The 26090-nt window shown below is 43.8% G+C and overlaps 1 protein-coding gene across 1 annotated transcript in view; it reads left to right on the top strand.

Annotated features, from left to right (window-relative positions):
• Positions 1-25550, top strand: part of HSD17B3 (hydroxysteroid 17-beta dehydrogenase 3) — a 28519-nt gene extending 2969 nt beyond the window's left edge. Inside the window, exons 2-11 of the mRNA XM_054032642.1 lie at positions 452-498; positions 10371-10446; positions 13436-13543; positions 14255-14322; positions 17984-18019; positions 20469-20503; positions 21517-21598; positions 24057-24122; positions 24407-24556; positions 25000-25550. Coding sequence (XP_053888617.1) covers positions 452-498; positions 10371-10446; positions 13436-13543; positions 14255-14322; positions 17984-18019; positions 20469-20503; positions 21517-21598; positions 24057-24122; positions 24407-24556; positions 25000-25110 — 779 coding nt within the window. The 3' untranslated portion in view covers positions 25111-25550. The remainder of the gene's footprint in view (positions 1-451; positions 499-10370; positions 10447-13435; positions 13544-14254; positions 14323-17983; positions 18020-20468; positions 20504-21516; positions 21599-24056; positions 24123-24406; positions 24557-24999) is intronic.
• Positions 25551-26090: the final 540 nt, after the last annotated feature.

Raw genomic sequence — 26090 nt, 5'->3', positions numbered from 1 at the left:
TAGTTGGCTTGTCTCTGACTCAGTTTCTCCATCTATAATGGGGATAATACTGATCTAACTGTACCTAATAGCGTTGCTATAAGGATTAATTAGTCAATGGTATTAAAATACCTTGAAATTGAAAAGAGCTAAATAAGGTAATAATTATACTTAGTTGAAAAAGTCACAGTGCCAATAAATGAAATGTCTAGAATGAAACACCATTGGCACAAATTATTGTTCTGCTTGCACTTTAAGGGGAATTATAAGCCATACTTTCTGTACAATGCATCTAATCACTGATTAGTGGAAGCAGGTTCCTTGGAAAAAAACTAAAAAGAGACTAAAGTTTGCACTTTTAATCCAGCCCTTTGAGCACAAGACATTAGTGTTTAGGAAATTCTGAAGCATGAAGATTGAATAATTAAAGGACGAACAAAAGAAGGTTATAAATTTATTTATTTTTCCCCAGTGGTCACAGGAGCAGGAGATGGAATTGGAAAAGCATATTCCCTGGAGGTAAGATAAGCACCTATAAAATCAAAGTGGAAATATTGGTGAATGGGAAATTTCTTTCCTTCCAACATTCTTTGCAACTTAGTAAACTGATTCTACAGTTAAGAATATTACATATGCTTAAGGACCTAATCTTTCTTCTGTGTATATGCATAACTCATGTTATCACTTAGTGATATGACATTCACTTTCAAAAATTAGAAGAATGACATGAAATAGCCCCAACTGCTTCCATACTGCCAAGAAAATCACTGGGAAGTATTGAGTGATCCTAAAGATTTCATGCATTCTGTAATAATTTTATAGTATAAACTTTAAGAGACAGTATAGTCTAATAGACTAGGTTTGGGACTGGAAAATCTATTGACCTGGGTTCCATTCTCAATTAACCTGCTGTTTTGTTTTGAGCAAGTCACTAATGCCAAATATTTCAAACTTGGGTGCCTAACCTTAAACACAAATTTGAAAGTGTTGGCCTTAACCTTTTTGCCTCAATTATCCCAGTTTTAATACTGGGATAATAATATCTACCTCACAGGGATGAGTATTTAATAGCATTGCCAACTCTTACAAATGTATTGCAAAGTTCCATGCTTGGTTACTTAATACCCCTGCTCCTGGAAACAAATGTTTATGACAGAATCTCAGTTTTAATTAAAAAAAATGTTCTAGCCCTCATGGTTGCAGAGAAAAGCTTGAAAATGTTATCTGATGGCACAAAAACCAGAAGGCATAGAAAAAAACATTTTTAAAAAACTTTATTTTTAAGCCAATTTTATGACATTAAGGGCCTGACGCATGGTTCTGAACATCTGGGGTTGTCCGTATTGTATTTTGTTTGAACATATAAAGCATGAACAAAAGTGCCTAGTATTTATAATTTAACACTAATTGGTAATTATTATTATTATTATTTTATTAACCACCCTCCTGGATCACACCCTTCCCATGCAAAAGAGTGGGTCAGTTTCATTCTCTGCAGCATTCCTCCTTCCCTTGTCTTTGGTCCAGTTCTCAGTGAATGGGCAGGTGTGGGGAGGGGATCAGCTGGGGAAGAATGTGCAGAATAAGGGGAATTAGCATGCATGCCCAATTGCATCTTCAAAACCACATTTACGAGTGCAAATACCTACAAGTGGAACTTGGGGAACAGTGCATATAAGTGAGTGTTTGGATGACATTTAACCAATGTGTTGTTACAAATGCTGTGTTGCCCACACAAATGTGGCTTTTGCATGCATACAGAGGTGCACTTGCAAATGTTATGGGTCAGACTCAGTGCACACTGGGCTGCTCTGTGCTATTTGAGCAATGCAAAGCAACTGTAAACTCGGCTTAACAGGACAATTAAAACACATTTATGGCTGCGTTGTGTTACTGGGGAGGGGTAGAACAGATTGAGTGAGCTTTTGGAAAATTTGGCTGTTACTGACCAGTTACTGTAGAGCATTTGTTAATTATTTTGGCTTTTGTAGTAGGAGTAAGAGTCAGATTCCGCCATCTTTATTTATGCTGAATAGGACCTTACTCCACAAGTAGCCTTATTGATTTAAACCCTGCTCAGCTAATCTACAGGGCAGACGCCAGGCACAGGCCTCTGTGAGCTCACTGCTCAGCATCTTCATTTGGCAGGCACAGGATTTTGTGAGGCTACTGGTTAAATACCTCTGACCCTTTGAAGTTTCTTACCTGGCTCCTCTGCCTTGCTGTACTGATATTGAAGTATAAGCCCCTCTGAAGTTACAGACTCTGTGCCTCATGTTCTCTGGGCTGATGCGAAGGCACAGGTCTCACTGATGTCTCCTCCTCAGCACCTCTAGTTTGCTGGGTTGAAGCCAAAAGGCCTTTATATGGGTATTGGCTCAACACTTCTGCACTTATGGGTTTATAACCGAGGACAGATCTCTGCAGGTGTGATGGCGAGGGACGGCCCCTGTGAGGGTTCCTGGCCAGCATATCTAGTTTTCTGGGTTGATGTAAAGGCATAGTGTTACTGGCATGACAGTTATAGCTTGCTAATGTCACAGGGCTTATGGAAGCAATAGACTCAGCACTTATAGTTTGTATTAAAGTTCAGGCCTCTGTGAGACTAGGGTTACCATACGTCCGGATTTTCCCGGACATGTCCGGCTTTTGGGGGCTCAAATCCCCATCCGGGGGGAAATCCCAAAAAGCCAGACATGTCCGGGAAAATAGGGAGGGAGGGCTCAGCGGTGCTCGGCCGGGGCCTCTGGGGCTGGGGCCGGTGGTGTGGGGCCGGGCCGGGGCCGGCGCCGGCAGTGCTCAGCAGGAGCCGGGAGTGCGGGGCTGGGGCCGGTGCGGTGCCGGGGTCGCGGGGCCGGGGGCATGGTGCCGGGCTGGGAGCCGGGGGCGCAGTGCCGGGCCGGGGTCCAGGAGCCGGGCGCGCGGGTGCCGGGCTGGGAACCGGGGGTGCAGTGCCGGGCCAGGGGCCAGGCCGGGCCAGTAGCCGGGGTCGCAGTGCCGGGCTGGGCGCGGTGCCGGGCCGGGAGCCAGGCTGGGCCAGGAACCGGGGTCGCAGTGCTGGGCCAGGCGCAGGGCCGGGCCGGGGTCGCGGGGCCAGGCCGGGCCAGGAGCTGGGGTCGCAGTGCCGGGCCGGGGGCCGGGCCGGGAGCCAGGGGCGCAGTGCTGGGCCGGGAGCCAGTGCCCCAGGGCCCGAGCCAAGCCGGGCGGGAGACGCCGGGGCCAGAGCCTCTTGGCCTGGGCCGGCCGGCCGGCCGCCAGAGGGAGCCGCTCAGCCAGGGGGGCCGGACTGGGCCGCACTGCACCCCGCCCCAGCCTACCTGCTGCCTCCCTGTTTCAGGCTTCCCGCGAACATTTGATTCGCGGGAAGCAGGGGAGGGGGAGGAGCAGGGGGCGGAGCGTTCAGGGGAGGGGGCAAAGTTGGGGCAGGGCTGAGGGCAGGGAAGGGGCGGGGCCGGGTCCCCATGGAGTGTCCTCCTTTTTAAAAACTAAAAGATGGTAACCCTAGTGAGACCGTATTGGGCTGATGTGAAAATCCAGGTTCCCGTGAGGTCTCTGGATCAGCATTTCCAGCTTCCTGGGCTGATGTTAAGGAACAGGCCTCTGTGACAATACTGGTTCAGTTCCTCAAGCTGGCTAGTCTGATATCAAGGCAGAGGCTGCTCTGAGGTTACTAGGCTCTAGCTTGCTGGCTAATTTCATGGAACAGATTTCTGTGAGGTCCTCTGGTTCTGGACCTTGAGCGCCTAGGGCTGATGTCAAGGCATAGGGCTCAGTGCTTCAGACTTGCTAAACTGTTCTCAAGGCACAGGTCTCTGTGAGAATTACTGGCTCAGCAGCCACAGCTTGCTGGGATTATGTCAAGTCTTAAGCCTCTATGAAGTCACTACACTGCGCCCTGGTCTACACTACGAGTTTAGGTCGACTTTAGCAGGGTTAAATCGAATTAAGCCTGGACACGTCCACACGACGAAGCCCTTTCTTTCGACTTAATGGGCCCTTTAAACTGGTTTCTTTACTCCACCTCCGACAAGGGGATTAGCGCTAAAATCGGCCTTTGCGGGTCGGATTTGGGGTAGTGTGGACGGAATTCGACGTTATTGGCCTGCGGGAGCTATTCCACAGTGCTTCATTGTGACCGCTCTGGACAGCACTCTCAACTCAGATGCACTGACCAGGTAGACAGGAAAAGCCCTGCGAACTTTTGAATTTCATTTCCTGTTTGCCCAGCGAGGTGACCACGCAGAGCTCATCAGCACAGGTAACCATGATGGAGTCCCAGGATCGCAAAAGAGCTCCAGCATGGACCGAACGGGAGGTACGGGATCTGCTCGCCATATGGGGAGATGAATCAGTGCTAGCTGAACTCCATAGCAGTAAACAAAATGGCAAAATATTAGGAAAGGTCTCAAAGGCCATGAAGGACAGAGGCCATAACAGGGACGCACAGCAGTGCCGCGTGAAAATTAAGGAGCTAAGGCAAGCCTACCACAAAGCCAGAGAGGCAAACGGAAGGTCTGGGGCAGAGCCGCAAACATGCCGCTTCTACGCGGAGCTGCATGCCATTCTAGGGGGTGCAGCCACCACTACCCCAACCGTGTGCTTTGACTCTGTCAATGGAGAAACACGCAACAGGGAAGTGGGTTCGGGGTATGCGGAAGATGATGATGATGATGATGAAGACAATGAAGATAGCTCACAGCAAGGAAGCGGAGAAACCAGTTTCTCCAACAGCCAGGATATGTTTATCACCCTGGACCTGGAACCAGTAACCCCCGAACTCACCCAAGGCGTGCTCCTAGACCCTGAGGACACACAAGGGACCTCTGGTGAGTGTACCTTTGTAAATATTACACATGGTTTAAAAGCAATCATGTTTAATGATTAATGATTAATTTGCCCTGGCAATCGCGGCCAGTACAGCTACTGGAAAAGTCTGTTAATGTGTATGGGGATGGAGCGGAAATCCTCCAGGGACATCTCCAGAAAGCTCTCCTTCATGTAGTCCCAAAGTCTTTGCAAAAGGTTTCTGGGGAGGGCTGCCTTATCCTGTCCGCCATGGTAGGACACTTCACCACGCCAGGCCAGTAGCACGTAGTCTGGAATCAGTGCTTAAAAAAAGCATGGCAGCGTATGGTCCCAGTGTTTGCTGGCATGCAGACAACATCCATTCCTTATCTCTCTTTGTTATCCTCAGGAGAGTGATATCATTCACGGTCACCTGGTTGAAATGGGGTGATTTTATTAAGGGGGCATTCAGAGGTGCCCGTTCCTGCTCTTCTGAACAGAAATGTTCCCCGCTGTTAGCCACGCGGTGGGGGGAGGGGCAGGAAGGGGTGAAGGGATCATCCCAGAGAATTGGGTGTGTGTGTGGGGGGAGGGAGGCAGTTGGGTTTGTGCTGCATGTTAACCCGGAAACCCCAGCCCCTCCTTTTACATTGCAAACCCATTTTAAATGGCCAACCCAACGGGTCCTTGGTATGGGAAATGAGGGTGCTACTGTTTGAAGCCATTCCCACATGTTATGAGGGTTAAAAAAGCCAAAAGACTGTGGCTTACCATGGCTGTCTGCAAGCCGAATTCTGTTGCCTGGCACCGCGTGAGTGATCTCTCACACCAAACCGGCAGGCCCTCAATACAAGAGGAAAAATGCGACCTTGTAACGAAAGCACATGTGCTGTGTAATGTGAACAGCAAAATTTAACGTGAAAGAGTGTACCCATTGTTCTCTAAAATGTCTTTTTTTAACCACCTCTCCCTTGTCCTCCACCAGCTGCAAATGTTTCTCCTTTGCAGAGGCTAGCAAAGATTAGAAGGAGAAAACGGCGGACTTGGGATGATATGTTCACTGAGCTCCAGATGTCCTCCCACGCTGAAAGAGCACAGCAGAATGCGTGGAGGCAGTCAATGTCAGACTACAGAAAAGCACAATACGAACTAGAGGAGAGGTGGCGGGCTGAATCGCGGGATGAACAGAGCAAGTGGCGGGCTGAAGATGATAGGTGGCATCAGCTTGCAGACAGAAGGCAAGAGTCAATGCTCCGGCTGCTGGAGCATCAAACTGATATGCTCCAGCGTATGGTTGAGCTGCAGGAAAGGCAGCAGGAGCAGAGACAGCCGCTACAGCCCCTGTGTAACCAACAGCCCTCCTCCCCAAGTCCCATTGCCTCCTCACCCAGACGCCCAAGAACATGGTCGGGGGGCCTCCGGCCACCCAGTCACTCCACCCCAGATGATTGCCCGAGCATCGGAAGGCTGGCCTTCAATAAGTGTTAAAGTTTTAAAGTTTTAAACTGCAGTGTGTCCTTTTCCTTCCCTCCTCCCCCACCCCTCTCGGGCTACCTTGGCAATTATCCCCCTAGTGATGAATTAATAAAGAATGCATGAATGTGAAGTAACAATGACTTTATTGCCTCTGCAAGCGGTGCTCGAAGCGGGGAGGGAAGGGTGGGGTGGTATGTTGTCTGCACAGGTAACCCAGGTAAAAAGGCATGAATCGATTGTCTGCCATTGTTCTGACGGAGGGGGAGGGGCCTGACGGCATGTACCCAGAACCCCCCGCGACACTGTTTTGCATCATCAGGCATTGGGATCTCAACCCAGAATTCCAATGGGCGGCGGAGACTGCGGGAACTTGTGGGATAGCTACCCACAGTGCAACGCTCCGGAAGTCGACGCTAGCCTCGGTACTGTGGACGCAGTCCGCCGGCTTCATGCACTTAGAGCATTTTATGTGGGGACACACACAATCGACTGTATAAAACCGATATCTACAAAACCGGCTTCTATAAATTCGTAGTGGCAGTTTACAGGCTTTACTCTTCTGTCTTCCTGGAATGATGTCAAGGGACAGACTTCTGTGAGTATTCCTGGCTGAGCACCTCTACTTTGCTCAGCTAATATGAAGACCCATGTTTATGTAAGGCTTGTGGCTCAGCATTTCTAAACACCCTGAACTTGCTGAGCTGAAGTGAAAGCACAGGTCTCTGGACATCACTGGCTCAGCTGAACTGGGCAATTTTTGACAACAATTTTCCTTGTTTATTAATAGCTTCATATTTTTAAACATTTAGGTTGATTTGCTTAAATCAGGGTTTCATTAGATCATTTTTGAGAGCAAGGAATTTCATATAATATAAGCTTTGGTGTTTGGGAAAACCTTTGTGTGATTTGTTAAAATTTAGCATGTTTACAATCTGGTGAAAATTAATTAGGGCTTGAGTTGCTTTGTTCCAGTAGATTCACTATTTTACAGCGTTGCAGGAGTCTCCCATTAAATTCTTCTGCAGACACAAATATTTTAGGTTTGTTGTAGCAGTAGCACCGGAGGAAACATTTTTAAGCAGTTTTGCAGAATCCATTTCTCCTTTTGGGGAGCTTCATTTTTGCAATCCTTCTCTCCTATCCTACTTCCTCTGGGCCACATAATTGTTGAGAGATTTGAGTCGGACAGGTCTCACAGGTTTGAACTGCGAGAAATTAAAAGAAAAAAAAAATGAGTGGGGATGCCAGTCCTGCCAAAAATCCCACTGTATAGATCTTAGAGAAAAAAATATATCTAATAGCTTTTACAAATCTCTAGAAATCTAGAACAACTTTTCCATAAATCACAATCCTGCAATTTTAAGTTCTTATGATCTAGTCTGAGTATCGCCAGTTTGTGTGCGCAACTGCGGTAATAGCATGCACAAATGAGGCCTAAAATCTGTGCAGTTTTGCATGTGGCTCTAGCTATTTGAAAACTTGGCTTATTCTGTAAGCTGCAAAAATGCACTATGAGGCATAGTGTTTTGATGTGTGCGAAAGCCTTTCGTTGCACACTACAATGCCTGCCTAAGCCTTCTATTAACCTGTTTCAACATGCTTAGACATTTGTCACTGCTGGAAGTAGTAATGATGATCTTGCCTTTTAGGAATCCCAGAAGTTCGTGAGCATTTAAATCCTTTACCACTGGGAGTCAGGATTTCCTAATACAAACAGGTTTATGTTGCATAATGCTGGGAGCTGGGGCTTGCTCTCATCTGCAGTGGGAAATTATATTTTCTAGCTGCATCACAGGCCATGTCTGTATTAGGAAAATGCATTGTTTTAGGAAGTATTTTAACAAAGATGTTTTTACTAATAGAATGTTAAACATGACTTGGCCCTTAAACATGAATGATTAAAAATGAATTTTCTGAGTACAGACAAGGCCATAGTATACCAGCCCAAGTAGAGTGGTATTTTCCAACTGTCTTTTGCATTAAAAATTGGCCATCATCATGTCCCATTTCCAGCCTGCTATAGAGAAGCTAAAATGATGCCCACTCTTCCATAATGATCACTGTTTATTAGGATTTTATTAGCTGGCCATAAAACATTTATTCTTGGCTGAAATTTGGCATGCAAGGTCTTAGCAATGAAAATCATTATCATTTACTTTTTTCAACAAACTGCAATAAAAATCAGTGAAATGCATTTATTAAAACAGAAACTCAGAAAAATAGCTCAGTTTTTGCTGATGATATTTATATTACCAGCATGGATCTGAATGCTTAAAAAAACCATCTAAATGGTCCCCAAATTACAACTTGGAATGAGTGACCATGGAAACAGCGACCATGTCTCCGTTGCCTTCCGAATGGATTGGAAACAGCTTGAGTCAAGCTTAATGTGGACAAAGGGAAATTTGCCAGTACGCAGACAATTAGAGTTCTCTTCCTGAGTACTTCAAATGCAGCCCTTAAAGTGAGCTTTCAAAATGCCACAGTGTCTAAGTGTTTGCCTGTCTCTTTGTAGCACCGGACAATTATGTAAGAGTCTCCAAAAGCTCAGAACTGTGAGAATGGGCTTTGTGCTGAAAATGCAAATGGTTGTTTCCAATACATTTAGTGGACAATCTCCCCCTCATACTCTCGATGTAGCGAATTTTTAAACAAAGGTCCTTATTTCTTAACATTCTTTTCATTGTTTCAGGGAAGCTCAATGGGACAAACTGTTTCCTTCAAATAGATTTAGGGGGAAAAGCATTGCAGGGAGTCAGTTACAGAAATGAATGCCTTTTCAGTGTGTGGGCTTCATCAGCTAGTCCCTTACTCTCTAGTAAACCTGGTACTTTCAGATGAAGTTGGCCTTATCTTTGTGCACATTCATTTAACTCTGCCTCTCCCTGCTTTCGTGGGCAGCTTTCTAGCTTCAACTGAACTCTTTTCTGATCATGCACCCAAGCTCTAGTGCAACTTCAACTTGTTAAAAACATACACTCTACAAGCTGGGACATATTCAACTTTCAATCTGTGCACAAAGCTCTAATTGGGAGTGGAAATGTTTATGTTCATGGTGTGTGTGTGTGTGTGTGTGTGTGTGTGTATACACACACACACAGAAGTTAGATAAAAACATAAAATACTCTTGCTGAAAGGTTGCAACCTAACACTACTTTATTTCTTAGACTTCAGAATTATAACACACAAGACCCCAAAAATAGAGAGAGACAAAGCAGGCTGCTCCTTAAAACAGAGAGGTACAACTCACCCCACTTTACTTTAGGCTGGCTGCCTGCAAACTGATTGCTGTTAGACCAAGAATTACCACAAGAAGCCATAAGAATAAGGGGAGAATATGACTATTTGTTTTGCATTATTTTCACATTATTTCACCAACTATAAACAGACATGTTAAAAACTGTTTGCATCTACAAACCTAAATTCTTGCTTACATTTTTATGGATGTGCTTTTGTGTGCACAAAAACTCTTGCTTGTTCATTTACTTCACTTTACTTAAAAAAAATCTCTCATTCAAGTTTTGGGGACATGGGCTATATATATTATATAATATAAATTCTAACCAAAGTCCAAAATATATAATCCTCTTAAAACTCATCCCAAAATTAGGACCCTCCCACTATTCAATACAATCCATTTAGCCCCTTTTCTCATGGGGGGAAAAGCTTGGAAAAAGATGAAATATTGTAGAGTGACCTGGAGGTCAACAAATTCAGGTTCTGGTGAATTAATGGGGAAGTCAGTTCTACAGCAGAAGGCCCCCTCATTGGAAATATCAGGTGGAATTGCTCTCCATCTGTCGGTTAATTAGAGTCTTTCAGGAAGGGATCAAGGGACATTGTTTTGGCCAACCTTTTGTTTGGCCATAGGTTGATGCTCAGAGTGTTTCGTTATGATGGGTCAGGATCATATAGGGAGGGGGATGTTTGTGCGGCTACTATAAGCAGTTTAACTAATGTGTTGCTTGGTTTTAATTTTTGTCATGTCTCCAGATAGCACGGTGATGAATGCCTGAAAGTAAATGAAATATTAAATAAAATGCAGAGTCTTGAAAGCTAAAAAAGTCACTTAAATGTTCTCATCACCAGAATGTAATCAATTTTAATAATTGTAAACACCTCTTTTGTAGCTGGCAAAACGTGGATTAAATATTGTTATGATAAGCAGAACACTTGAAAAACTGCAGAAAGTAGCCACTGAAATTGGTAAGTGTTTAAATCTGAAGATAACTGTGACAGCCAGTGTTGTGTAATAGGGCACTGGATTCATGAGACCCAGGATTCTGTTCCCAAAGTGTTTACAAAACATTAACTCTCATACTACTCTGTGAAATAGATGAGTATCATTACCCCCCACTGACAGATAGGGATACTTTGTGAAGGCACAGAGATGAATTTTTAAACAGTCACATAAATGTGTGGTAGGGCTGGTTATTGAACCCACACCTCCTTATTCTCAATCATGTACTTTAACCCATAGAGAATACCTCCTCCTCCAGTATAGGAAGTGAGTTGAAAAGGATGACTCTTTTGACACATTCAGCCCCATGAGGTATAGTTGTGCCATAGGAGTTCCCAGAATTGGAATTCTACATGGGCAGAAATCCAGAATTAAAAAAACATTTATCTCAAGTGTTGGAATGTAGAGTAAAATTTCCACCTATTCAGACAGGAAGGCCTTTAAAAAAAATCAAGATAAGATTTGAGGAAAAAAAGAGATTGAGTTTGAGCAGACAAGTAGAGCCATTATAGCTATTAGGCTACTAATGTAATATATTTTGTGTAGTGTATGTAAAACATCGATCAAACCATAAAACTAAGGCTATGTTTACACTACAAACCATTGGGCGGCAGTGTGTAATGTATGTATAGCTAAATGTCACATAGAGTTGCCAACTTTCTAACTGCAGAAAACCGAACACCCTTGCCCTGCCTGCCCCTTTCCCAAGGCTCCACCCTCCCCATTCACTCCACCTCCCCCTCCGTCACTTGCTCTCCCCCACCCTCGCTCACTCGCTCATTTTCACTGGGCTGGGGTAGAGGGTTGGGGTGTGGGAGGGGGTGAGGGCTCAGGATGAGGGGTTTGAGGTACAGGAGGGGGCTCCAGGCTGGGACAGGGGTTTGGGGGATGGGAGGGGGTATGGGCTCCGGGGGGGGGGGTTGGGTGTGGGAGGGGGTTCTGAGCTGGGGCAGGGGTGTAGGAGGGGGTTTGGGGCACAGGCACCGGGCAGTGTTTACCTTAGGTGGCTCCCAGGTGCACGGGGCAGGGGCATGCGGAGCCCCCATGGCCGTTCCTGAGCCAGAGGGACATGCCGGTTGCTTCCTGGGAGCTGCGCGGAGCCCGGCAGGGAGCCAGACAGCCCTGCTGTGGCCAATGGGATTTTTAGTGGCCCAATCAGCAGTGCTGACCGGAGATGCCAGGGTCCCTTTTCAACCGGGTGTGCACACTATGGTGTGCAGCTACGTCTGTGTGTGTGAAAGGCTCTGGAAGAGAGGAGGCAGCAGAGAAAAGCTTCATCAACTCCATGCCACCAGAGGCTTTCACAGTTGTGAGGAAAGGTGCTGCTGCTGGAGTCTTTCCCTGTAAATTTAGGGCTAGATACTGCAATTAGCTCAGGCTCCTCTGTGCTACTCAAGTGTGGGGGCTCAGCTGGCATAAACCTGACGGAGCTGGCTCCTACATCTGCCATTTTCACCCCACAGTATATGGGAGGGTGGGGGTGGGGGTGGGGGAGCAGGGAGGAAAAGGGTTGGAGCTCTGCTCCACTCCAGAACACTGATTCTCTAAGTCATGCTAGGGCTGGCACAGACTGGCCCACAGAATCATGGGGCCATAATTGGCTTCCTGACAGCCTCCCTGCTATCCTGCCCCAAGCAGAGCTCAGATGTACAGAAGAAGTAAGCTCTTGCCAAATCTGAAGATATGCCGATAATTGAAGTGGAGTTAGAAGCTTGCCATTTCTGGGGAAATTAGGGTCTCCCTTCTCCCCCCACCAAAAGGCCAAGCTCTGGTGACACTAGCTGGTGACATAAAAGAAACACATAGGAAAGTTAGATACAAAGTCCAATTCTGTATAGCTATAGAATCAGTTTCCATTTCACTGAGGGGAGCTCCTAGACTTTCTGGAGTCTATGTGCACCTGAAATGGTCTCTGCATTTCCATTGTTGACAAATGTGTGTGTTCAGATCACTGTTCAAGAAAGGGAGGAGGAGAAAGCCTTTCAACTGGTCCTAGATTCACTTAGCAAATCTTTCAACAAACCTGGTCGGAGGTTCAAGATGATTATGAAACCTGAAAGCAGGTTTAGTAGTAAATATTTCTCATGTGAGCCCCCTTGTTAGCAGAGTTATAATTTGAGCTCTCTAACAGAGAATTTCAGCTTTCATTTTTGAAGTCAGTCAGTCAGTCAACTTCTCTTCTATGTGAAGACAGCGTTGAAAATGTAAACGGGATATAAACCAAACAACCCAGAGACAGGATTTTGCAGCTGGATTCCACTTCTGCAGCAGGAGGGGTAGGTGTGGGGGAGGAGGAGAGATTATAGATTCTCCCATTTCCCTTTTATGTAAAATGAGTCAAAGTTGAGGTGTATCCCAAAGAGTTGCCTCAATAATTCTTCCCCAAATCCTTAGGCTGGCCCATCTTACAATGGTGTGATTATGAATAACACAAATAGGCTATATTTCAGAGGGAGGCTGCAAAATATTGTTTCACAACCTGCCCCCAAAATGCAAAGTCCAATTCTGCTTGTTAAAATGTTCATCTTACAAAGAAGCAAACTTTTAAAATAATTATATAAAATAGAGTTTACATCAAAGATCTGTCAGCATGTTCATTTTCAATAAATTGCAACACTTCTCTTATAAACATTAAAATTGGGGAAAATGTTAGAAGTTTTGTATTATTTATATTATTTCTAGTAAGGGGGCTAAATTTTGTCTTGATATTTGGGCAGAGTGCCCACAGATTTCAGGGCAGAAATTGACCGTACATTTTCCTTAAAAAATGTGTTACGGAAAGTGCCTTTTGCTTATATTTTGATTACTCTTAAAAAGCAAGGGAGTTGAAACAGCTGCATGTAGTACAGAGTGCAACACAAAAGGGTGAACCAAGTTCTTTGGCTCATTCCTCTTGATTACAATTCTCTCTCTCTCTCTCTATTTATATATAAAGACACTTTGTGTTAATTACAGAACAGGCCACAGGTAGAAATGTGAAGATCATACAAGCTGACTTTACAAAAGATTACATATATGAGAATATTGAAGAATGTCTTCAAGGCTTAGAAATTGGCATTTTGGGTAAGTTAATTAGACCCATTAATTGAAGAGTATTTTGATAATACATTATATAAATACAAATGCATTTCAGTAATTGCAGCTTACTATGCAGCTACAAATTGGCATCACTTGTTTTAGAACATGGTGTATATGACACTAACTAACAAGCTGGTTTTAACATGCAGATGTTATTAAAACCAAGTGTGCACTTACTTACTACACTGTTTTTAGTTGTTTATTATACAGGTTGTAGAGGTGAATCAAGGCACTCTATGGGTTCCCTATTTCTCTAATAGGGTACAGTAATTTTTTTACCATCTAAGCCAATCTATCACCTGCAGAGTAGTATCCATTTTATGTGGTGACTCTCCCTGTTTAGTCTCAATGAATTCATTTTCAGTATTTCTTTTACAGCTGTGTGGAATTCTTGCATTGAACCTGAAAACCACTATAAATGAACTTTTGGTTAAAGCTAATTGGAGTGATATGAATAGGAACAAAGTATTTTTTAAGTTTAATTAATAAAAAAAAAAATCCAGTAATAGCCTGCTTTGGTTCTACTGAGGTCAATATCGATGGCTTTGGTTTCAGTGGGAACAAGATGGGTCACTAACAGCATTTCTCTTCACATACAGCTTAAAAACTTCTTAAGAAGAAACCTTTTGTTTAACCAGTTAAACTATGCACTTCATCCAAATATAGTTCTTATTGTTCGGTTTCTTTCCTGATTAGTTAACAATGTTGGAATGCTTCATAATCCTCTTCCATGCCGTTTCCTTAATGGAGCAGACACAGACGAGGTAGGATTACGTTGTAGTACTGTTGTTTTTTCTTGCAATGTAACAATTAGGGCCAGAGGTTCCATTTACTAAGGGACAGATCCTGCCTCCATTGAGCAGGGCTGGTCTTACCATGAGACGAACTGAGGTGGCTGTCTCAGGTGCCAGACTTGGGGGCACTAGGATCCAGAGTGTAGAAAATTGTGTCTGCTGCTGGTGCATAGGTATTCTCTCTGCTCTAGATGCACAGAGATGGTGGAGTGCTGTGCTGGAGGAAGGAGGGCACAAGAGACATAACAGGCAGGCAAGAGAAAAGGTGAGAGGGAATAACAGAAAGCAGCAGGAGCTGCAGGGAGCGAGAGGAGGAGGAGCCTCTTATGTACCTCTCTAGCACCCCCAGGAGCCTGGACTGATTAACACCAGCTTCTCGGGGAGCTTCCTGTTTCCTGCTGCTTCCCTGAACCCACTTGAGGAGAACAGGCAGTCAACTGAAGTAGTAGGAGCCAGTTAGGCCCTTAAGATGCTGATATCTTCCCTCATTCAGGCCCTGCTATGAGCCTGCTTAATTTGTCCCCTTCAATTGAGTAGGGAGAGCCACTATACCTGGCACAGAACAGCAGTCATGAGTGAAAGAAGAAAACGCCCCTCTGGGGCAGCATTCAGAAAAAGAAAGAAAGCAAAGGAAGCTTTTCTATCTAAGCAGGAAGGAGCTCTCCTGAGATACATAGACACAAATGTTCACAGTGAGCCTTCCCGCCCCAATGAGGATGTGAGTAGTGAGGAGATGCCTGATGTTCCAGTTAGTCAGAGTGCAGGTGACCTGGCAGCTACTGCAGCATCCATATTTCCATCTCAAATGGATGTAACCATGCACATTCCTGAAGAAAAGTATAGCTCAGAGAAGCGTGTGGTGGAGGTGAAAGAAACCGCTGCTGCTGAGTTTAGTTCCTTAAGTCTAGATGATCGAGGACTGTGGACCCACTTGAGCAGTAACCTGAGGGACTTCTTTGTACTGCATGGGTCACAGCAAGTGAAAAACTTCATGTTCCCCAAAGACAATGAAAATAGAAGTTTCCATCCAACACATTACTGGCGTGAAATCCCCAATGGTGACAAAGTGGAGAGGCCATGGCTTATGTACGCAAAAACCCAGAATGTTGCATATTGTTTTTGTTGGAAACTCTTCCAGTCTAATGTTCCAGCCACATTGGGTTCTACAGGAACAAAGGACTGGAAAAATCTGGCTAGAAATCTGGCATGCCATGAGACGGCAGCAAATCACCAGAGAGCATTCCATAGGTGGAAAGAGCTTGAGATGAGACTAAGGTTAAAGGCCACCATAGATGATCAGCATCAAGAGAAGATTGCATCAGAGTCTCTTGACTGGCAAAATGTTCTGAAAAGGCTCATTGCCATTGTGAGAATGCTTGCTACCCAAAACCTAGCACTGTGTGACACTTCAGATCAGCTGTATGTGCCAAACTCCCTTGGAAAAACAATTCAAAATGAGATCATACAGTTACTGGCAACAAAAGTCAAACAGAAGATTGTGGCAGATCTGAAGTCAGCAAGATATTACTCTGTTATTCTGGACTGCACACCTGACATCAGCCATACGGAACAAATGACTTTAATGGTGTGTTTTGTAACAACAACAGAACTTAGTGAAAACGTCCCTGCAATTGTGACTGTCAGAGAGCATTTTCTAGAATTTGACATTGATGATACTACAGGGGCTGGTATGACAAATGTGCTTTTTAAAAAGCTGGAAGATGCAGGAATTGCGATAGCCGACATGAGAGGTCAGGGCTACGATAATAGTGCCAACACGAGAGGAAAGAACAGAGGAGTGTAGACACGGATCCGTGAGTTAAACCCTCAAGCTTTTTTTGGCCCATGCAGTTCTCAGTCATTGAACTTCGTGGTCAGTGATGCAGCATCAGCTTCTAGTGAGGCTGCTGAATTTTTTAATGTAATTCAAAGCATCTATGTATTTTTCTCTGCCTCAATTCATCGATGACAAATTTTGAAGCAGCATCAGGGAATATCCTCTCTGACACCGAAACACTGAGTGCTACATGCTGGGAAAGTTGAGTGGAGGTGATAAAGCCTATCAAACACCAAATTGGGAAGATAGATGATGCCATAGTTGCCATTATGGAGGATAATGCTCTGACAGGAACTGTTCATGGGAGAACAGTGGCAGAGGGAAATGGAATCACCAGAAACATACATGACTTCAAATTTCTGTGTGGCTTAGTGTCGTGGCATGACATATGTTTGAAATAAATGTTTGTAAGCAAGAGACTCCAAGGTGTTGATCTTGATATATCTGGAGCAATGGAACAACTGGACAAAGCAAAGTCATACCTACAGTCTTACCGGTCAGATGAGGGATTTCAAAATGTTCTGAAGAGTGCACAGAAGTTAGCAGAGGAACTTGACACTGAAGCTATTTTCCCACCCATTCAAGAATACAAGAGTCATCGAAGAAGAAGACATTTTGATTACGAGGCACGGGATAATCCCATAAGAGACCCCAAACAACAATTCAAAGTTGAATTCTTTAATGAGGTTCTAGATTGTGCAATACAGTCAGTTGAAGAATGTTTCATGCAGCTCAAGGAACACAGCAGTATATTTGGGATATTGTACGATATTCCAAAATGCCTCACTATACCTGAAGAAGACCTACACCAGCAATGCAGGGCACGAGAGACAGTGTTGACCCATGATGACATGCGCGATATTGATGTGACTGATTTAGGTGATGAACTGAAAGTCCTTTCAAGATACATTTCAGCAGGATCAACTTCAAAGGTTGTTCTGGAATATATGTGCACAAATAAGATTACCACCCTCTTTCCAAATGCTTTTGTTGCTCTGCGCATACTTCTAACACTTTCTGTAACTGTTGCCAGTGGAGAATGCAGCTTCTCCAAGCTGAAGTTAATAAAAACACATCTACGCTCCACAATGACACAGGAGAGGCTGGTCGGCCTTGCAACCATCTCAATAGAGCATGAGCTGGCCCAGACTGTGGACCTTCAGGAAGCAGTTCAAATCTTTGCAACCAAGAAGGCACAGAAAGCACCACTTTGATTATTCAAACAGATAAAAATGCCAGTATACTTCTATGAAGACAAGAAAAGTTACATTTGCTGTTCAGGCGTTTGAAAGTTAAGGGTTATTTAAAATTTTTGAACAAGGCATTTTAAGTTGTTAGTTCTCCTTTATTGGGGTAGGTAGAAGAGCAATACCGTGAGAGGAGTAGAACAGGAAGAAGGCAGAATTGAGACCTTTCAAAGTTTTGGCCCAAGCAAGGGGGTATGGGGGCGTCATTTGAGCTCCCCGCCTCAGTTGCCGAAATGTTGTGGGCCAGCCCTGCCATTGAGGTTGGTGAAAGTTGCACTGTTGAATTCAGTGGGAGGAGAATTGGGCCCTAAATAAACATACTTACAAATGAACATGCAATGACAAATTGGAGAATTGTGCAGGAAAATAGTTATTTGCATGGACAGTCTTGGTAAATATGCATGCATTTTTGCAGCCTCCTTTTGAATTATTTTTACCCTGGATGTTCTGTTAGAAGTCTTTGCAAACTGAACCCTCATGTTATAAATGCCAGCTAAGTGACTTCTCAAAATGTGTCTACATTTGCATTGTTTCTTGTTTCCAACAGAACCTCATCAGCTGCAACATTATCTCTGTTACCAAGGTATGTACCATACACATTCAGTGTATAAAGAAATAAATGTATTTATACCAGAGAAAGACATTGTTTCAAACAGTGACAATGAGTTTTCTTATGTCCTTGCATTTTGGCTGGCTTCAATCTTAGCTGCTCATCCTGAGTCATATCGGAAACATTATTTTAAGAGTCTAATTAGGGTGAGATTGAAAACCTGACCTTTTTGCTTCAAAAATGGATGTGATGCAATTCCACCTTGTGAAAACATTCATTGCAGATTGACCAAACCTTCTGAAGACAGATTTCAAAACCTCATAAGTTGTTTCAAAACAAAACTGTTCTCTGGCCAGCTCTAATTTTGATTAGCGCCTTCCCTTTCAAGCACAGTTAGTATTTCGCCACCTCCCCAGCTCTGATTAAGGTTTGTTGCTCTACTGTTTGGGGCAACATGTTAACCTGAGCTACAACTAAATGCTTCATAGTTCATCTCAACCTTAGCTAATATCTTTATAAACATGACATGAGAGGCCTTTATTGACAGACTCTCCTCTTTAATTGTTGAGTTTCCTCCCCATATCTAACATACCTACCTTCCCCCAGTTTGACCTGTTTGATCACACCACATACTTTCTCAAAAGCTCTGCTCTGAGAATTGCTTTGACTGCTTACCAAAGAATCTCTCTTCTTGAAAGGTGTCTGGATTTTAAAGGAGAGCACGCATCCCAAAACAATTCTTGGAGGGGGGGCGGAGAGGGGGAGGAGGGCAGCTAAAAGGCTAAATTCAAGTGTGTAGAAGTTGGACAAGCCAAAATAAGCAGTTTTAGCTAGTTAGGCAAATGATTTATTCTTCAAGGTTTGAAGTATAAATCCTTTCATATTGTTCAACTAAAATAAACTATTTATTTCTGCCATTTCTTTCTATAAAACTTCCACAAAATCTGCCTATTCCTTTCTACCCCTCCACCACAATAATTCCCTTTCCAGGCCTGGATGATGCCTTCCCCTGATTACTGCAACCTCCACCTCTTTGGCGTCTCTCAAAGCCACTTGCCCCTTTCAGTCTATTCCAAATGGTGGTACAAGAATTAACCGTGTCTCGGACAAGATCCATCCTCTCTTCAAATGTTTCTGCTGGTTTCTCGATTTTTGTCCTGACCATATGTAAGCTCTTGACCTCCTGCAAGCTCTAAACATTCTGGGGTGAAATCCTGGCTCCAGTGAATTTAATGGGATTTTTGCCATTGTATTTGATAGGGGCAGGATGTCCCCTGTGGCATCTGCTTTCATTGATACTGTAGCCTCTCTCTTCTGCCCTCCTTGTTCCAGTGAAACTTCATGGCAAATTTCCATATTGATGTCTTCCAGCCACTCATCTCTCAACCTTTTCCCACTTTGCACGCTATGATTGGCACCTTCTCCCTTCACCCACTTGGACATGAGATGCCTCCATCCTTTCTTCCATAAATTCCAATTTGAAAATGAGGCTTAACCCCCTGCATGCACATTCTCATCCCCTTCATGCTACTGGCCTGGAACTAAGCACCAGTATGTTTATCTGCCCTAGTTTACATTGCTACCCTTTCCTTTCTTTGTAAGTTGTCTATCAAGGCTCTTCTCCTTAAAAGCTAAGCACACGTATAAGTCTTTGAACACGCGAGGAGTCCCATTAAGTTCAAAGGGACTCAAATCCATGCTTAATGTTAAGCATGTGCATATGTGCTTCACTAAATAGGGATGGACTGAAAAAAAAAAAAAGCCGCGATCGCAACCGGCGGCGGCAATTGGAAAAAAAAATAAAAAGCCGCGATCGGCGGCGGTAGTTCAGCTCCAGATCCTTCGCTCCTAGAGGGAGTGAGGGACCTGCCGCCCCCAAATTGCCGCAGGTGCCGCCCCTCTCTCTTGGCTGCCCCAAGCACCTGCTTGTTAAGCTGGTGCCTGGGGCCGGCCCTGGTTTGAGTGAGAGAGGTGGGTGACTGAATAATTAAGATCCAACCCCAACCTTTGAAATTCAAAATGAACCTAAAGCTTTTACGCTGCGGCTTGAAAAAGTTGGGAAAACGTTGTGTTTTTGCACTTTCTGATCCTAGTTGGGACCAGAAGTGGAAATGCTGAAATACCAAGAAACAGATTGAGATATTTGATCCAATATTGCAGGCTCATGAAATTCAGATAGTTTGGAAAAGATTTGCATAAGCCGGAGAACGTTGCATGTCAAACTGACCCTTGGAAACTTTGGACAACGGTTCAACGCAATGTGTTCTAATATGTGCCAGTAACATTTCTAGTCTTTCCCCAACATTTCAAAGTATATTTTTTAACCTAGCTGCTCTGGCTCAGACCCCCTGTGCTTTCAGAACTTAATGTGTTAGCACATTTTCTCTGTTTAACAAACCCCAAACCATACAAAACAAAAACAAAAAGAGACACAAAGCACAGGGAGAGGGAATGTAACTCATAGCCCTTTTATTTCTTGTAGATGACACGGATAATTTTGAAACAAATGGAGCCAAGGTAAAACTCCATTTTTTCCCTTTAGCTTTCTGTGGGTTCTAATTCTAGCAAATATTTGCTAGCTCCAATTAGTTCTGCAATAACTACTCAAGTTCCTGGTGGGTCGATGCTCAGTATAGTTTATTTCTCCTGCTGCTGTGTGAACAAATGGTAGAAACTGTAACAAAAAAAGTAAAATATAGGGCAGATCAGAAGATGTAATATACTGGGTTAAGTTTACAAAAAAAATATGCTTGTATAGCATATGTAAACCTGCCTATTATGAGACTAATTAGGCATGCAAATGCCTTTGCACACATTAGTATTTTCTAAAGGTAGCTGTAGAGTTTGGAATAATAGTATTTAAGTGTTAAAGATAAGTTACAATAACTTGATTTACTAAGAGCAATTAATTCAGCTCCATGAGTAAAAGGTTCCTTTTCTTATCTGTTTCAAGGGAACATGTTTAAGACATAATTTTGATAACTAAATTTCCATCTGTAAGAATTTAAAAAGGGTGAGGAGAAAATTTTTATTTTAGGATACAGTAAACTTTTGTTTCAGCAACAATCAAGACAAACTTTTACCTTTTACTAGTTTTCCCTTTGATTATTATGAAAATAGCTGAGAGATGCTTTTTACTACATATAGGGAAAATTAAGGCCCAAATGAAGGAAGTGGGAAGAGGAATCGTTTAGTTAAGGAGAGTTATAAGCATAAATTCTTTTCTCTGAATTTTTCAAATATCTGACATTATTCATGTTCAGATGTACAACACCAGGAACAAAATTCCCCATGGTTCCAGTTGCACTATTCACTTAAGTTACACTTCTAAAATTTTCTGTCTGTGTATTTGCTGGTACCTAATTAAGCTCTAAAGACTCTCATTGAGAATGTAGCCTATTCTGTTTGTATAATAGAAGAGTTCTGCCTTCTAGAGAAAAAGACTGCAGTTTGAATCTTTTGCAGGACCCAGATCCTACTGTAATATAGCAAAAGGCAAATTTAATGTAACAATTTAATTTGAATTTCAGACAAAAAGGACTTATTCTGAACCTTTCTTCTGGTTTGGGCACCTTCCCTTGTCCATTATATACTATATATTCGGCTTCTAAAGTAAGTCTTTTTTATTGCTTTGTAAATCAGTGTTGCTGAAATGTTCACCCAAAACACACTAGCTCTGACTTATAATGTTGATATTTTCAGATACAATTAAATAACACAATATTCACAGTATCCCTCCAAACTAAGGCAGAGAATAGGGCAATGGTGAACTTCTGTAGGCACAGGCTAACTGGTTTACTCAAGACTGAAGATGCACAAGACGTGACAGATTCTGCTTGCAGAATGGAGGGTAAAATTTTGTGTAGTGGAAGGATGGAGATGGGAGACACGTGGGGGGCGGGCGGGGTCAGCTCCCCAGCTGCCCTCACTCCGCCACTCCACGATCAGCAGGCAGGGGTTGCCTTGCCTGTTTTTCATTTGGAGGCTTCACTTTGAGTTAAAACTCCCAACATTTTAACTTCATGCTGATAGGATTCACTTTGATGATTTCCATTCAAAACCATAAAACACTGAGGCCTCAGCTCTTGTTTGGTTGACACTCCACCCCAGCTCTCTCAAAACCCAGACAAAACTCACACAAATCTAGCCCAAGTTTCAGCTACATTGAAACATGAGTTTTTAGGTGGGGTTTTTTGGTTGCCTAAGTTTCTCATGGCTCTACTCAAAAGTGAAATCAAATATTTTTAGATTGAAAAAACTTGGTCAGCATTATCTAAAAATTTCTGATGACCCACTCGCATGTCTCTTCTTAGGTACATATTATGGAAACGTGCCATATATCTGAGAACCTCACGCTCCAATATATTTATACTCATAAGACCCTTGTAAGATAGCATTTCTCTATTATCCCCATTTTATAGATGAGAAACTGAGGCACGGAGAGGCTGTGATGTGCCCAGTGTCACACGGATGTCTGTGGTGGAGCAGGGACTCGGACCCAGATCTAGTCCTAGGGTAGTATCCTAAAAACCAAACCATCCGTCTTCTCTTCTTGCACTTTGCATAGTCATTGATCTGTGCAAAGTGGGTGTAAAACTTTACCATTGATGTAAATGAGTGGAGAATTCTGACCTGATAGTATTTTACACCCAGTTTTTGCTCAGTTTATACAGGAGTAAATACTATACAAGGCGCAAGGCAGATACAGCAGGAACAATATTGAACTATGGGTACATTGGGATCTAGCTCCACCTGTGGATCCGAATTTTGCAATATGGGTCCATGAACATCAGAAATTTGGATCTCAATCCAGAGCCACACTTCTACTCTTCCCCGTTGCGGAGGGTTGCCAACTTTCTAATGGCACAAAACCAAACACCCCTGCCACGCCCCTTCTTTGAGGTCCCACCCCTGTTCACTCCATCCCCCCTCCCTCCATTGCTTGCTCTCCCCCACCTTCACTCACTTTCACTGGGCTGGGCTGGGGGTTGGGATGGGGTGTTGGATTTAGGAGGGGGTGTGGGCTCCTGGAGGGAGTTTTGGGTGCGAGAGGGGGCTCACGGCTGAGTTGGGGCTGGGGATGAGGGGTTTGGGGTACAAGAGGGGGTTCCAAGTTGGGGCAGGAGGTTGGGATGCAGGAAGGTTTTTTCAAAGTGTGGACTCTGGCTGGGCGGTGCTTATCTCAGGCGGCTTCTGGAAATGGCTGGCATATCTGGCTCCTAGGCAGAGGGGCCAGGGGGCTCTGCGCGCTGCCTGTGCCAGCAGGCATCACTCCCGTGACTCCCATTGGCTGCAGTTTCTGGCCAAAGGGAGCTGCAGAGCCGGTACTAGGGGCAGGGGCAGCATGCGAAGCCACCCTGGCCGCCCCTGTGCCTAGGAACCAGACATGCTGGCTGCTTCTGGGAGCCGTGCAGAGCCAGGTCAGGCAGCCTGTCTTAGCCGCGCTGCACTGCCGACCAGACTTTTAGTGGTCAGGCATTCCAGTCAAAAACCAGATGCCTGGCAACCCTACCCTTATATCAGGAAATGCAACTGCAGGTTACCCACCCCACCTGCCCAGCTCCTCCCCCCAGCTGGACTTATCTGCAAGTAGGCCCTAGCACACCCTAGGTTTCCTCCAGGTGTAGCCTATAGGCCTAATTTCCCCCTGGAGGCCTGGTGTGGGGTGGATGTCTCAGCACATGTGTCAAAAGAAGAATGTGTTATATTCCAACAGTGGTACAACTGCACCTGTGCTAGCAGCTAGTGTAGACACAGCTCAGGCTTTTTTACCACTGTGTCCTCAAAACTGCATTTTCATAACCTGGGAAACTTTTGAGTCCCTTGTTACACTAGTGCTTTTTTCATGTCTGACTTGTGCTGGAATGTGGGCACAACTTTTTCTGTGTAAAAGAGTCCTGTGGGATCAGATTCAGGCCCTCCTTTTCTAAATGTGGATGCACTAAGTAACTCATTGCTAGGTTTTGCACACATATTTGGGCCTTAGCCAGGATGATATTTGGGTCATTTTGTGTGCACACAAGTAATTTCAGTTCCTTATGACTAAGTTTATTCAATTTTGTAATTCTAGGCTTTTGTATGCACATTTTCCAAAGCACTTCAAGCAGAATATAAGGCAAAGGGAATTATCATACAGGTGATATAGTATCTTTGTTATTTGCCTTCATTTTCATGAATATTTGAAGTCCAGTCACAGAGCCCAATCCCATGAAGTGCTGGACATCCATGTGGAAACGTTGGGTGGCCCAGTGTCCCTGCTTAAATTTCCTCCTCACTGGTGTGAAACAAAAGCTTCCTCTCCTCATTTCAGCCCAGAGGTGGCTGCCCTTTCACTGATGCTCCATGTACCTTCTATAATGTGTTAAGGACCCTTCTAAATGAAAGGCACTAATTATTGTCAATAACGATCTTTTATTTCAGGTGGTGGCTCCTTATGCTGTTTCTACTCCAATGACAATGTATCAAAAACCCAATCTCATAACAAAGACGGCAGAGGAATTTGTTAGAGAGTCACTGATTTATGTTACTGTTGGAGAGGAGACATTTGGTTGTTTAGCCCATGAGATCTTGGTAATTAAATTTAATAATTATTACAGGGCTCCCTGGGACTGATTCAAAGCCCATTGAAGTCAACTGGAGTCTTCCCTTTGATTTCCTGGGGTTTTGGATCAGGCCCCAAATGAAAAATTCTGTACAGGCTTAATGCTGATTGTGAATTGTTGATGCTTATATATGTCACCAATTAACCATAGTGGGAGTTAGGTACAAGCTAGAATAGGTACTTACATATGGCAGCTGTTAATGAAGGGAATTTAGTACAAGCACTGAGATGAGTAGATTCGATCAGTTGGAAACTGAAAAAGAATCCCCCCAACCCCGAAATATTGACCGTAGCAGTATCACAAAAATTTTCAATGCTAATTATTATAATCTACATGAACACTGATTTGATTTCTTTCTAGCTGCCTGTAATGACTTTTTTTTGGTTTTGCTTTTGTTTCACTGTTTGGAAGGCGTGCATCCTGCAGCTCATTCCGTTGTGGGTATTCCACAGTGACAGATTTCAAGAGGTGTTCCTGAACACATTTCCGACTTACCTGAAAAGGAACTGGAAGAGCCCCTAACAAAATCAACTTTTTAGACCATGTGAAATTGTGAATCCTAGCTTCATACACTAGAATTCTGGGGGCTAAAGTCAGCTCTGGATGAATTTGGCCCAGCATGCTTACTGAAGAAGTTTGCTAAGGGCCTGGTCCAAAGGCCATTGAAGTCAATGTTTTTCCAAAGACTTCAATGAGCTTTGGATCAGTTACAGAGGGATGGGATGCTACGGCTGCTTTTGCTTCTTTAAACTGAGCTTGTAGATGGTGCAGCTGTTTGATGTTTACAAATAAAACAATTTGCATTATTTCCAAACAGGTTTGTTTGCTTTGATGCTTTTAGGAAGACTCACATGATCTGTGAAGGGGCTTTGGATTTTTGTGGGAGGACACACAGATTATGCTGGAGGAGGAGGAGATAGTGGGAAGAGATTATAGAGGATGGAGGGAATCTGTGCATAGGGGCTTTGGAAGTTTGCAGGAACAGTGTGTATTAGTGGAAAGGGCTTTGGAGTCCTCCAAAGCATTTTATATGAATCCCTTTCACAGACAGGATACTGGACTAGGTGGACCTCCAGTCTGGTGATTTCTAATCCTGTGTTTGTAGGAAGATGAAAGCTTACGGTGAAGACTTTGAATCTAGATTGTGTAATGTTTTCCAAATATCTTTCAGAACTTCTCTTTATTTTGTGTAGAATTTGGAAGTGAGAGTTTTTACAACGTTGTTTTGTTTGTGCATTCCAAAAAGCTATTCAGTAAAGAAACATTCAAATATCAGAAGTCTTATTTAAACCAGCAGGAGTGAATATATATTTGCATTTGTTGGCCAAATATGATCTAAGGATGTTCCTGTAGTGTAAGCAAGAGAGAGGTAAAGCTGTGCACCCACTTAATTCAACCACTAAATAGATCCTAATGATTCCTGCAGTTCCTTTAAGATGCCATGTGACAAAAAGCTATACAGTGACATATGCCAGATACTGCCACCCCACAGACATAGTACA

The sequence above is a fragment of the Malaclemys terrapin genome, chromosome 6 (genome assembly GCF_027887155.1).
Source record: "Malaclemys terrapin pileata isolate rMalTer1 chromosome 6, rMalTer1.hap1, whole genome shotgun sequence".
Classification (NCBI taxonomy): Eukaryota; Metazoa; Chordata; order Testudines; family Emydidae; genus Malaclemys; species Malaclemys terrapin.
This window is presented reverse-complemented; position numbering and strand designations above follow the sequence as displayed.